Raw genomic sequence first — 13,388 nt, 5'->3', positions numbered from 1 at the left:
GCGTGAAGCCTGCTGCACCCCCCTCGCGCAACCTACACCCACCCCACCCCCTCACGTAACCTTAGCCTGCACATCCTCTCCCCCCGCTTGCCCCCCCCCCCCCCCCCCCCCCCCCCCCCCCCCCCCCCCCCCCCCCCCCCCCCCCCCCCCCCCCCCCCTCAGCCCACAGGTGCATATAGCCCGCCTAGCCCCCCTTCCCCCTCCTCAGCCCACAGGCCCATACATCCGACAGACCTGCAGAAATCCACGAGAAGATTTCAGAGTTTCGGAATTTTCGAATTTACGTTAATGTAAAAAGCATGCAGGAAATGCAGGAAATGCAGGAAATTCAGAAATTGCAGGTTCAACAGAAAATTCGGAAATTCAGAAATTGACGATTTAAAAGTGCAAAGAGTGTGAATGTATGCTTAATGTGGGTAAGCATGTATGCATAGTGCGGAAGTGCTTGTGCGTATAGTGAGGTCCCTTTTTACCACCGCAATCCCCTCGTTTTTGGCGGCGACCAAGCATGAGGAAGCAGAATGATAAACCAGATACTTTAGAAGATGCAGTTCAAAAATGTAAAGAAGAATGACAAAAACTATCAACAAGATCAACCGCAACTTGCTAGGCAAAATAAAAATGCTCGAAGATCGTATGTTTGCCCAAGACGAAGAGATTGCATCACTCAAGAAGGCACTCGCAGAGGCACAATCACGAAACACACTTGAAGATGGAGAACTACAACCCTCAGTAATAGAAGAACTAAACTCAATCAAAGAGCAAGTGCGAGCCATCAAAGAGGGGGAAGAGCAGCATAAAGAGATGACGACTTCCTGGGTGGACGTTATTACAAAGACTCAACAGAACGCAGATGAAGCCCAGAAATGGATTGAGGTGGTCAAGAAAGGGAAAAGCAAGGAAACAACGTCGACACCCACCATTATCAACTTGACCCTAGAAGAGGAGCAAAGACGACGCGTGCGCTCTATAGATTGTGAGAATTTGCGGTCTTAAAGACAAAGATAATGTAGACGAAGAGGTAAAAGAACTCATGGCTTTGATGGGGGTTCATGAGCCGATGCACTCAAGAGCCTGGAGAGTGGGCAACAACAAGAAAAATGGGAGCAATGGGGAAACCTCGAAAGAAAGGGCACTCATCCTTCGTTTTCCCTCCATGGAAGCAAAGAAAGACTTTTTGAAGAAAAGACCAACTCTTAAGGAAACAGGTATCTTTCTCGGAGATGACCTTACCCTCTCACAGATCGCTCATATGCAGGAGGTAATGCCAGAGATTAGAGCGGCAAGGGAAAAAGGAAAGATTGCCTTTTACCGAGATGGAAAAGTGGTGATATTGGAGCGACGCTCCACATGACGGTGTGAGGCCTATGGGACTGCACTCAAAGTTGCTACCTGGAATTGTAATGGATCTATGCGTCTTGATGTAGGTGCTTTTGAGGAGAGTTTTTCCGGGAGAGACATCATCTTCTACTCTGAGACACATCAGGCCCCTGGGCAGTCTATGCCTCACATTAGTGGATACAGATGGGAGGCAGCCTGTAGAAGACAGGAGACACGATCAGAGCACAGAGGGCGGGGCTCGGGAGGAGTGGCAGTGTTATTCAGGGAGGAGTTGCACCCATTGATACATATAGCTCGCAAGGATGAACAAGCTAGGTACATGTGGGTGAGATTGAGAGCAGAGACAGGCAAATATCTTAACATTGCGAGCTCTGCACAACAACAGGACCCTATGCAATAGCATGATAGAGATTAGAGGGGTGGCAGAGAGATGAGCAGGTAGACATAGACAGGCATAGCCTACCCTTGTTTATAGACAGGTAGTGAGATAGAGGTTGGATGAGATAGAGCAACCCCAAACAAGGAGAGGTTGCCAGATCAGAATCGAGAAGCTAGACAGACAGAAAGAGCATGAGGACCAACAATCGGAGGCAGTTCAGGATCAGCTTGAGATGTCCCAGGATATGCCAATTCAGAAGGTTCTGGATTCCTTGGAGATCAAGTCGCAGGTTCCTTTTATAGTAAGCACTATTGGGTGGTGAGCAAGAGAGTGAGTCTCCTCCATTTATTGAAGAGTTTGACTATTCAACATGCTTTGCATCACCAGCAGATATCATAGAATTTGCCTGCCCGGTTCTTCACGTTGGTCCATGGAGATTTCTAAATGTAACTTTGAGGAGTGGCCCACTTTGTGTTGACATATTTTTATTGCAATCAGCAGGAGTACGTCAGATTTTCCTTGGTCCAGAGAGAGCACCCCTGACTGGATTCAAAGTGCAAGTTTTATAGGAGGGTTCCCTTTGGATAAGGGAGGCCCCTTGATCTCATTGTATATCTTTCAGGGTTTTTCCCATATCTCTTGTATATAAATCTATGGTCGATTTTATGTAATGCTAAGGATCAAAAGCCCCACATGTTTGGAGAGAGAGAGAGAGAGAGAGAGAGAGAGAGAGAGAGAGAGAGAGAGAGAGAGAGAGAGAGCACGTGTAGCTTTTTGCTTTTGCATTTTGAGAGAGGCGAAAGGGAGGTTTTCTTTTCTGAGAGTGTTTGGGAGTGGGGGTGGGGGAGGGGGGGGGGGGGGGGGGGGGGGGGGGGGGGGGGGGGGGGGGGGGGGGGGGGGTGGTTGTTTATTGTGGAATATATGCTAAATTAAAAGGACATTAATCAAAGATACCTCAACATGTGCATTGGAGCTGATTTTATTTACGAATCTCAGGAGATCAATCTCATAATGTGATTTGATAACTCGACATTCTGTAATTATTGGGTGTAAAGTATTGAGGTCTATTTCGAACATATCAATCCCCTGTCCAATGACAAAAAACCACTTACGTCAAATAAGAACATAAGCAAAATGAAATGTGAAAGGAAAAGCTGCAACAAAAACATCAAAATTTTACCCCAGCATCAATATTTTTATTCAACCAACCAGCTTGATTATTATATGCAACTTCCACAGATATCAAAAACATTGCAACATTGTTCACTCATACATGCAAAGCAAAAGAATCACGCATTTTTACATGGTTTCTCTTTCATTGAAGTATTTTTATCATCCGGGCTCAATAATTGATGGTGCTCTAGCATCCCTATTCACAAGTCCTAATTGATGCTTTGTGGTAATTGATATTTCCTATTACTGTAATATCATTGGCTCAGCAATCCTCATATTTCGAAGACCACCACAATGAACCCCGAACATCATTCTTTGTCAGAAAGGAATTCATAATTCTTAAGAGACAAACACTCCGTCTATGCCAACAGACCCACCCCCTGCTTTTTGTCAATAGAAGAATCTTCCCTCTATAATTGTGGGACCTCTTGATCTTTTTGAAATCCCTTACATGTGTATGGATCCACTAAAGCCAGATGTTTTGGATTGCCTGCTGATATTTACGAGCCTACACAGTGACACACACCTGCATTCTCCAAAGGACACCAATACACATCCACCAGCTCCCCACTCAAAGTGCTCTATCCAATCCAGGGCTTTAGTATGCACTCTGTTGGCTGAGTAATGAGAGTCATCCTGCCATGAAACCTTCACCAAACAGTAATCCCAGAAAAATTGAGATTTTCCTTTATTATAGCATGCAATGAATCATGACCCAGGCTTTTATGTTATATCAGTTTTATGTCGATAGACAGTCCAACACTGGCGAAAATTTCATGCCTTCATTCTCGGATATTTGATGTTATGGAAATAAAAGTGTAAAAGCTGGACTTGCATCCCATGTACAAGAGAACCAATGAGAAATTCTTGTCAATAACAAAACATTTGAAAATGTCTCTGAGCTTAAGATTCAAAGCAAGGTTTAGTATAAATTCACAGGTAATAAACGACGGTTAGGATCTTTCTTCCTTTATTTCTTTTCGTCACTGTCTCCAATAAGATTTAATCCCCCTCAACGAACACTTTTGATCACCCATGAGGTCATTAACATACTAACATGACCACCGTCGCAGCAGCCATTCTGCTCACTGCAGATAAATATGTGGTTCCCCCACATGGAACCTTCCTCATCTGATAGGGAATAGCTCTTAGCTTGCAACCAAATAATATATGCTTTTGGGTTCCTACCAACAAATCTCCCCTACCTAACCCAAAGGTTAAGCTCACAAAGGTCATCTTGTGACCATCAAGGTTCACATGATAGACCTCATATGACTTGGATGTTAGGGTCCCACCAATGTCTAGGGGCACACATGGCTTCTCCTCTTAACAAGGGCCTTCCAACTTGAGCACCATGGATCCTTGGTGGTTTCACGAGGGGGGAGGACTTACAAGTCATCCAATTTGGAAATTAGGGTCCCACCAATGTTCAGGCTCACACATGACCTCGCATCTTACAAAGCATTAACGACCTGAGCACCATGGATTATTGGTCGTCTCCTAAGGGTGGAGTATTGAGCTCACAACTCATACTAACACCCAATTGCAGACTTCTGTGTGCACCCTTCTCTATTGCAGCCCAAAGTTGATGAGCATATCTATCACGATCATAGTTTTTCCATACGTCAATCACACGTCATACGCACATGGGTACGGAAGTACGGATCAGACCACCCAAAATTCCACACGTCAGTCTTAGGATGCTACATAGTAATTGTAGAAATACTTACTACACCACCATGTTTAAAACTTTATAAGTTTATAGACAGACAAAAGTTAAAACTTAAAACCATAGAAACTTTAGAAATTAAAAGTGGACTCTGGAGAGTCGAGATTGGAGAGAATCAAGATGGTGCCTCAGACCTCTAAGTAATGATTCATAAAGTAACCTCCAAACAGAAAGAAGTCAAGAGTCAGGACAATAGAAGCAAGCCAAAAACATTCAGGAATCATGAGTGTAGTCTCCTGAAGGCTGAATCCAAAACATAAGTAGAGAGGCGAGACTAGAGGCTAGAATCTAAACTGTAGACTCTAGAGTCAACAGTGAACAGAACACCATACGGGTAACGGCATGCCGCATAAGTAAATGTCAAAAACCATGGTCCAGACTCCATAAGCAAGCGGCCAAGCACAGTGAGCTCTAAATCTCACCATAGCTCACATCCTCATCGTCATAAGCAGCATCATCCTCCTCCTCGTCCTCATCCTCATCACCACCAACTGAGCATGATGCTCCAATATGACTGGTCCCAGCAATGGGAATAGGCTCTATCGCATCTGTAGTACTCTCTGCAATGGCCTCCTGAATCTCTTACAAGGCAAGCAAGCGGTCCTCATCTTTTTCCTTATTGAGCATTTCCAATGTGACCTCCATTCTCTCATAGCCGCGCTCTTTGATTTTGGATATGAGCCTCAAGTTCGTGTGTATGTACACAAGCTTCTCTGTATGAGATGGGAGTAGCCTATTTCTTCTCTTGGTATGAATGAGAGAGAAGGTGCTCCAATTTCTCTCACATGGAGAGGCACATGTCCCTTGCGAAAGCACTCTCAAAGCAAGAGCTTGCAAAGCAGGTGTGCAAGCCCCAAAAGTTTCCCACCATTTCACTCCCTCTTGCATCCTCAATGCATCTTTTGCAATTGGATGAGCAAATGACTTGCTTTCAGCTTTATAAATGTCAAACTCATCAATTAGGGTGCCTTGCAAGGTCAAATCACCCTTGGTGTACCTGTCCAAGAATGTCATCCATCCTTGATGCACCTCGCCATATGGGATGCAACATGTATCCAACAGCATGTAACGGTGTGTGCAACATATTCCATCTTTCAATGCATAGATCCCTAATCTCTCTCATCCTTGCAGCATCAATGCCTTGCATGTTTTCAATTTGCTCTACCAAGCGATCCGTAAGCTCGTACATAAGCCCCATGGTGGCTCCTTCCCTATCAGCCAAACGGAGAATTTTCAAAATCGGAGCACATTTTCAAAATCAGCCTTGCCTCTTGCCAAAAGGATGCATTAAACACAATGTTCGAGACCTCAGTAGCCTTTTGAGTCTTGGATCTCTTCATCTTAACAAATTTGTCATCAATCATAAGCTTGCGCATACCTTGCATGCATCTCTCATCCACAAGATTGGCCAACATAATAAAGTAGTACGCAAATCGAGCGGCTGACGGCTTGACCAAGTCCTTCTTGCTAAGTTTCCGAAACAATGCCAACACAGTAGATTTTCTTGTCACAAATGTGACAATCTTTGTTGCATCCTCAAGCACTTTTCCAACCCAACCAATCTGTCCAATGTCCTCAAACAAAAGGTCCAAGCAATGGCAAGCACATCTGGTAAAAAAAATGTGTTTCCACTCCCTTTCAATCATCTCCCCAGCACCAACACAATTGGTTGCATTGTCCATGCATACCTGCACAACATTTGCTGGACCAATCTCTCTGATAACCTGTTTGAGATGCTTAAAAATAAATTCCGATGTCTTTGTTTCCCCAGATGTGTCTACAGCTTTCAAAAACACTGACCCATGAATAGAGCATGCAAGAAAGTTAATGATAGGCTTGCGCCTAGTGTCAGACCATCCATCACACACAATAGAGCATCCATATCTTTTCCATTTCTCGCGTACACCCATGATCTCAGTCTTTACGCATTTAACCTCCTCATTCAATTCTGTGGTGCGCAAAGCATGATAAGAGGGGGGAACATACGAAGGACCTGCTTGCCCAATAGCTTTCACCATTTGCAAAAAAGTAAGGGCTCCTTACTTTCCATGTAGGAACATCCTCAGCATAAAAAAACCTGCGCAAGGCTTGGTCTGCTTGCTTCCGTGTTTGCAAGCCAAATGCACTCGCCAAACCCCCTTGAGAAATCCTCCTCTTTTTGCTTGAGGACCCCACATTGGACTTGGAAGAGCCACTTACATAGTTGTTCCCTTAGCATGCGTACTCATTGAAGCACCTCCTTGAGCTTGAGAGGCATCTCCTTCCAAATCATTGACCAGTGCATCTACAAAAGCAGCTCTGTCTTCTCCCTCTGGCCTTGCATCTGCATGCAATCTTGTGACAATCTCTACAACATCTGCTGGGCCCTCATCACATGGGCCTCCCACACCATGGCCAGCAATGCCCAAAATATGTGCACGGATACGCAAAGGACCACCGTCCCATGAATGCCCACAAAAATTACATTTACAAGTCCGTTTTCCTTTTGGAAGACTCTTCACTTGTTGCACATACTGCCACTCGGGACGCTTTGTTCGGCCCATCTGCAAACTTGCAAAGAATTCAGCTTGGAAGTTGGAACTTGGAAGATGGTGCAACGAGCTTGAGCCTTGGAGTACTGAGCTGGCTGCTGCGCTATGTGTTGGCGGGAGAGGTTGGAGGCAAGAGAGAGTGCGACCCGAGGGCGGAGACTCGAGAGGATGGGCGGGCTGATGTCCAAATCTCACTTAATACACGCTCTGTGACAGTGTCCGAGTCTCTGCAATCTCTGTATATTCTATGCAGAGACATTCGCCTACAGACTATACGAGCGCACGGCCAAAAAAGTGCAGCCGAAACCTTTTTGCCCCAAATTTTTTGCCACGCTGGCTGCAGGTACGAAATCCCCATCCGTGCTTCATCCGTACCCGTACCCGTACGGCAGTACGGCAGGCCTTCCGTACGTGAACGAAAAAAACTATGATCACAATAACGTATTTCAGTTCAAATACATCGATCAGAACATTGTAAAAACCATGTGAACATATTCCATTGACATTAATTATGCCCAGATATCCAGCTTGCCCACGTGACGAACAGTACCTTTTTAATTGACCAGCATATCCGACAAACTTTTCCATGTACAAACTTCAGGCAACAGGAAAAAGGACTCTGCTGACCTCAAAATGCGCAGGTTTCGAGTAATTGTTGCTATCTGTGTTTAAGCCATGGAGCAGGTACAGCACCAAACCTTTTGCTGTTTTTGTACGGCCAGTCAAGAACTCTTTGATTTGATCAACATAAAAAACTGCATCCACTTTGTAAAGGTCCTGCACATTAAACATGCCAGCGTCACGCAAGCTCACATAGTGCAATTGCAGATAAAAGACAGTTAGTAAATATGGAGAAACTTTGGATTTATTTATCACCAAATGCACCTTATAGTAGCTTGGTGAGTGTATTTCTCCAGACCAGATCGCATACTCTGGTGACAATCTTGGTATAAATAGATATGCTTCGCATGTTTCTATGTCCTAAACCAAGACAGCCCATGGTGTTAATGTCATATAGCTGCAATCGAATTTCTACAAATAGGTACTTCCCTTCATTGAACATGCAGAACGAAAACAAGCTGTGACAGTCGGCATATACAGAACAGCTAATGGCCAAAGGCTACAGAGCTGGGAAAGCTTTGGGGACACCTTCCTGTCTTGCGAAAATTTTTGGGCCCAAAGTTCTAAAAGACATTAATCCACTATATCAGACATTAAATACCACGATGCATAGCTGTTGCTCGTTTGATGCGTCCCCCCTTTCATCACAAGCTTGTCCCCCTCACAAAACCTCCATTAGCATCCTGCTCCTTGCTGCCTCACTGCACCTTCCTTCGGCTCAGATCCCTCTTGCCGCCTGGACCCCCCCCTCTTGTCATTTTTTGACTACCCAAATTGCCATTATAAAACTATGAGGGAGTCTCCTTGCCCAGGAGGTGGTTAGTGTCACCAAATGATGACATTGTAGAACTCATGATGTGGCTAACCGATGAGGTGGCGCATCACACATGGCGGAACCTCTGGTGCATACCAGCCATCATTATGATGAGCTTGTGAAGAGCCACTTAGCTATTGGGCCACTTAGCTTTCCCAAAAGCTATGTGGCTTAGTTAGGTTCATCCACATGGGTTGGCCTTTTGCAGAGTGCCCCCACTGCTTTTCGTAGTTGCCTGTACTTTATGCCAATTGCTTTTAGAAAGTTGCTTTAAAGTAGCAAGGGACCTATATAAGGACCCCTTGTGTGCTCTGGTGTAGCATATCTTGTATCAGAGAGCTCAGAGGCCCTTTAGGTAACCAGCACACGAATTATATTTGCAAGCTGTGAGGTGGAGTTGGTGCCATAATGTCTTCTACCTTTGCAAGATCATGATATTCCACACGCAACTGATTATATATGCTAGCTGTGAGGTGGACATGGCACATTATGTCTACTACCATTGTGTGCCTGGATCATACAGGGAAGCTGTGACCTGGAGATTTTCTCCTTGGGCATCCACCACCTTCAAATTACCTTCAGTAGCCCAAGCAGTCACTTTTCGCATCTCATGGGTAGTTATCCTTGTCACCCCAATTATAAATGACCAGACACAAAAAAGTACTTTAAATCTCTTGACAATTGACTCAAACAAAACCTTCTTAGACATTCACAATGTACATAGACCTGATCACTAAATACCCTTTTGAGAATGAATGAAGTGCTTTTATTGTGATGGAGTATCAAATCACAAAAAGAACCCACCTTAACATAATATGCTTCAAGAATCAAGACGTACCAGGGCACCAGAAAAACCTGGCTCCTTAACTCCAAATAAGTATGCAAAATAGCTTTCCTGCCTGGTCATGAAGCAGATAAAATGTCACGCAGATGAAAAACGTCTTCACCACAGCATCCTCTAGAATTGACATTTCCATTATGACATCAAAGCATCAACGCACACATGAGAATCGACAATTATAACTTTTACATAAGTTTCCAAATTATACTTAGGAAAATCCATGCTTCAACAGTCTCTAATATTTCTTAGAAGCCCATTGAATAAGCTCTAAAGTAACAAAACCCTGACTTTCCGTTTGTTACCAGAACTTCATTCGAGTCAATTTATTATGATCGTGTTCTAGGTTGAGTAGAGAATTAGTAACTAGTCCTTGGCATTCATTGGCAACTAGCCGCTCTTATAAAATTTGGATAACAGTCTCAACAGAAAATCTATATGGTTTTTTGTTGAGAATAAGGGCAATAGGATTAACTTGAGAAAGGCATCAGCCTACAGTCATCCCTACGGCAACAACAATATGCAACAGTCTTCAACTCTGCCCTCATACTCTTGAGGTCAAGTTGAATGACAAAAATAAATTGATTAGCATTGAACATTGAGAAAGCACTGCCTTTCCTCACCTGAATAGGACAAGGTTATCAGTGCAATAGTCATATTGCTCCTCGCCTCCCTGACCACAACAAAAGAAAGTCACCAGCTGAATGAGCAAGAGTGTCTTGACAATGTGTAGTAAGGCACACTTTCCAAAGAGGAGACATTTGGCACCTGCATGTTTACCAACATGAACATTCCAAGCATTGACTGCTCGCAAGTAAATCATATCAATACATACTTGAGAAAACATGCACATAGCATTCACAAGAAGGAAAAATTATAGATCATCATTCTTGAAGAAGTTGGGTTGATATGCAGCACACCTTTCAGATTCTTGAATAAAGATCAAAACTATGTCCAATCTGAGCAAAGATTATGGAACAAAAGCCTATGGGAGGTCAAAGCATGCCATATGATTAACCTTTACACACTAATCGTTAAACAACTCTACCAGTTTCTTTACAAAAAGTTCCTTATCCCAAAAAGAATTATATTGTCACGTGCACATCTAACCCTATTTGCATGTGGACAAGCTAACTCTTAATTCTAGGGTTTAGGAAAGCCTAGGAAGTGTTCTGGCACCTTTGTGAGCCTCCTCCATGCCCAAGCACTTTAGAGTAGTTGCATACCCTCTGATTGCACATGAGCACAGCAAGTGTCTGCTAGGTGTAGGCACTCGGGAGTGTTCCCATACAGTTGCATTAGTACCAAGCCTAGGGAATTAACTGCATATAAAGCACCTCTTATAATAGGTCTTTAACTTATTAATAAGTGATATTTAGCCCATTATTTAGGAATAGTGGATTTTTCATTGGCATTGCCCGACCAAGTTTTCATTCCATATATAAGTGATCCTAGGGGTCACTTCTCAAGCATATATCAGTACCGGCACAAGTACCAGCAACACCTCAGTTTCTTTGGCGTTTTGTCAATAGTACCATCCCAAAGCATTTTTCAGCATTCAGCCTGGTGTTTTCAGCATTCGCTTGGAGTTTTACCCTCAGCCTCACACCTGCAAATCAGCGTTTTGCATCAGCATCAGCCAGCCCATCATCGTTTTTGTACCATATCAGCCTCCAGTACCTCCTCAGCACCAGCGTTTTCAGTTTTCAGCCTTGAGCCCCATCACATCTCAGCATCTAGGACCATTGTATCACCATTTGTGCAATCTAAAACAAATACCTCTCTAGCGATAGAGAGGGGGGCCCTTGGGGGCTTTGGGACCCCATCTAGAGTTAAGTCTTCTTTCTCTCTTTGTCACTCACAGAACCTTTACTCAATATCATTCTCTCTTCTCCCTCTAGTCTATTGCACATCTCTCTTATGAAGTAAAAAGGACAGTAAAAGGAACCTTGAGGACGCACAGAGCACTCATCCTAAGCATTCACAATCAATCACTTACGCTACACATTACATTAGTATCACAGCTCTTTGGTAGTGTTCGGTATCATCACTCGAGAAAAGAACCTAAGAACCTCTCTCGGATTTATTTTGTCAAAGAATCTGTGTCCCTACCCCGGAGTAATTAGCCACTCCACCCTTAGTCCCTCGCACATCGGGCGTGCTCCTGCTCCCGTCTTCATCGCTTTGTCTGAAGGGCCACTAAGCCATAAAGAACCACATAAATATTCTTCTAGATTACACGAAACCCAAGACCACTTGGGCGTGTCAATCTCTCTAATCTATGTGTTTGAAGGGTGAAAGGTAACCCAGAAAATAAGGGCTTGTCCAACCTCCCCTTGTTCCTCTTTTCCACTCATCGAGAGCGGACCTTGCACATCACGGCAAGCCAATCAACATGAGGTGGGAAAAAGCAACCTTGGTGTGAGCGCAAGGCCGACAAGGGGTGCACTCGCAGGAAGGAATTGAGCTTGGGTAAGAGAAAATTCTGCTTCAATGTAGATTGCAAGCAGTACCAAGTACCCGAAGTACTCAAGTACCCCAAGCACCAAGAACCCCAAGTACCCCAAGTATCCTAGTACCTAAGTATCTGAAGTACCCAAGATCCCCAAGTGCCCAAGTACCCCAAGAACCCAAGTACCCAAAGTATCCCAGTACTCAATGCATGGTCACCACCCGAAGCGAAATGGATACTTTGTGTGATGGTGATGCCAAGGTGTACTCGCAACAGACTGGAGCCACTTGAGGGCTTGATGATCCTTATGAACAATTAAATCTCTATCATGCAAAAAATACTTCTCATGCTGTAGAGAAATGAATAAGAAAGAGGTTCCTTTTCATGCAATGATTGATTCTTTTCTTGTGTGACTGTGTACTGAGAGATGCTATTGGACTTTGTGTTTTATCCGCTTCCAAAACATGAGAGTGACCTCGCTTTGTACACCTTCACAGAAACAGTCAGCCCCTATTGCAGAAAATATTGTCGTTCTTTGTCGAGGTCAAACATATTCGACCTTCAATCATCGTTCAATTCTCTCAAGAAAATCGAGTAAAGAAACTGATTTTCATCAAGTACAATCTCTTTGCCCTTCATTTGTCAAAGTCACTTTCTTAGCCCGATAGTCAACCACAGCGTTGTTCTTGTGGTACCAAGGGATTCCTCGAAGGACATCACACCCTTCCAAAGGCATGATATAGAAGTCCTCGACCCCTAAACACCCTTGACATTGCAAATGAAGTTTGCCAATGATCGGCGTAATGGCAACATCCCGTCCGGGTGCCGCTAGAACTGCCTCTGCCTATGGCCTAAGCTTGTCTAGCATAATTCCAAGTTAAGCCGCCAATTCAAGTGAAAAGAAGTTGGCCTTGGCTCCTCAATCAAAGAAAATGAGGGCTTCCTGATCTTTCACTTTGCCCCAAGTGTGGCAAAGTTTTGTACTTTCGTTCATCTGATTCGGGTTGGGCCCCACGCAATGTTGTACCAGTTCTGCTTTCATCTTTCCTTTTCTTCCGCACTCAGTTGCTGCGTTGTAACTCTCAAGTTTATCTTCCGGTGGTTCTTTGGTTCATCTTCTTTTCAAGAGTTCTTGTCCATCTCTTTCTACGAATACAGGTTCCACCTTTCTACACTCGTCTGTCCTTTCGGCTTTCCTCCCTACCTGAGAGGAGATGCAATGGCCACACGCCATCTCAAGTAAATCTTATCAATCGGGTAATTCTTCAGGTGTTTTGCCAATCTCGAGTGTGGGGAAGGTGAAGAAGAAGCCTACTTGGTACCTCTTGTGATGGCGATGGAGAAGAAGGGTAGAGTGAAGCAGGAGTAGCCCACGAAACTCGTTCCGAAGGAGATGGCGTGGAGAGGAGAGAATTCCACACACACACACACACAGAGCGTTCGTACGATTTGGGAAAAGACCACCTTGTGGTGAGTTTGAGGCTCTCTCTTTAATATATGAGTAAGTGAC

At 44.2% G+C, this 13,388-nt stretch overlaps 1 protein-coding gene and 1 pseudogene across 2 annotated transcripts in view; both read right to left on the bottom strand.

Annotated features, from left to right (window-relative positions):
* Nucleotides 1–13,388, bottom strand: part of LOC147459680 (Metallopeptidase M24 family protein) — a 134,606-nt gene that overhangs the window by 58,438 nt on the left and 62,780 nt on the right. Inside the window, exons 2-6 of one of the 2 annotated variants that reach the window (XM_086510897.1) lie at nucleotides 10,050–10,099; nucleotides 9,427–9,487; nucleotides 8,039–8,134; nucleotides 7,781–7,930; nucleotides 2,675–2,806 (exon numbers count right to left, since the gene is read on the bottom strand). In XM_086510897.1, the coding sequence (XP_086367023.1) occupies nucleotides 2,675–2,806; nucleotides 7,781–7,930; nucleotides 8,039–8,134; nucleotides 9,427–9,487; nucleotides 10,050–10,099 (489 nt within the window). Of the gene's footprint in view, nucleotides 1–2,674; nucleotides 2,807–7,780; nucleotides 7,931–8,038; nucleotides 8,135–9,426; nucleotides 9,488–10,049; nucleotides 10,265–13,388 lie in introns of those variants that run through there. The other variant, XM_086510896.1, reaches the window with a different exon arrangement.
* Nucleotides 5,034–7,741, bottom strand: LOC147459681 (uncharacterized; annotated as a pseudogene).

The sequence above is a fragment of the Adiantum capillus-veneris genome, chromosome 4, assembly GCF_014529385.1.
Source record: "Adiantum capillus-veneris isolate H3 chromosome 4, ASM1452938v2, whole genome shotgun sequence".
Taxonomy (NCBI): domain Eukaryota; kingdom Viridiplantae; phylum Streptophyta; class Polypodiopsida; order Polypodiales; family Pteridaceae; genus Adiantum; species Adiantum capillus-veneris.
This window is presented reverse-complemented; position numbering and strand designations above follow the sequence as displayed.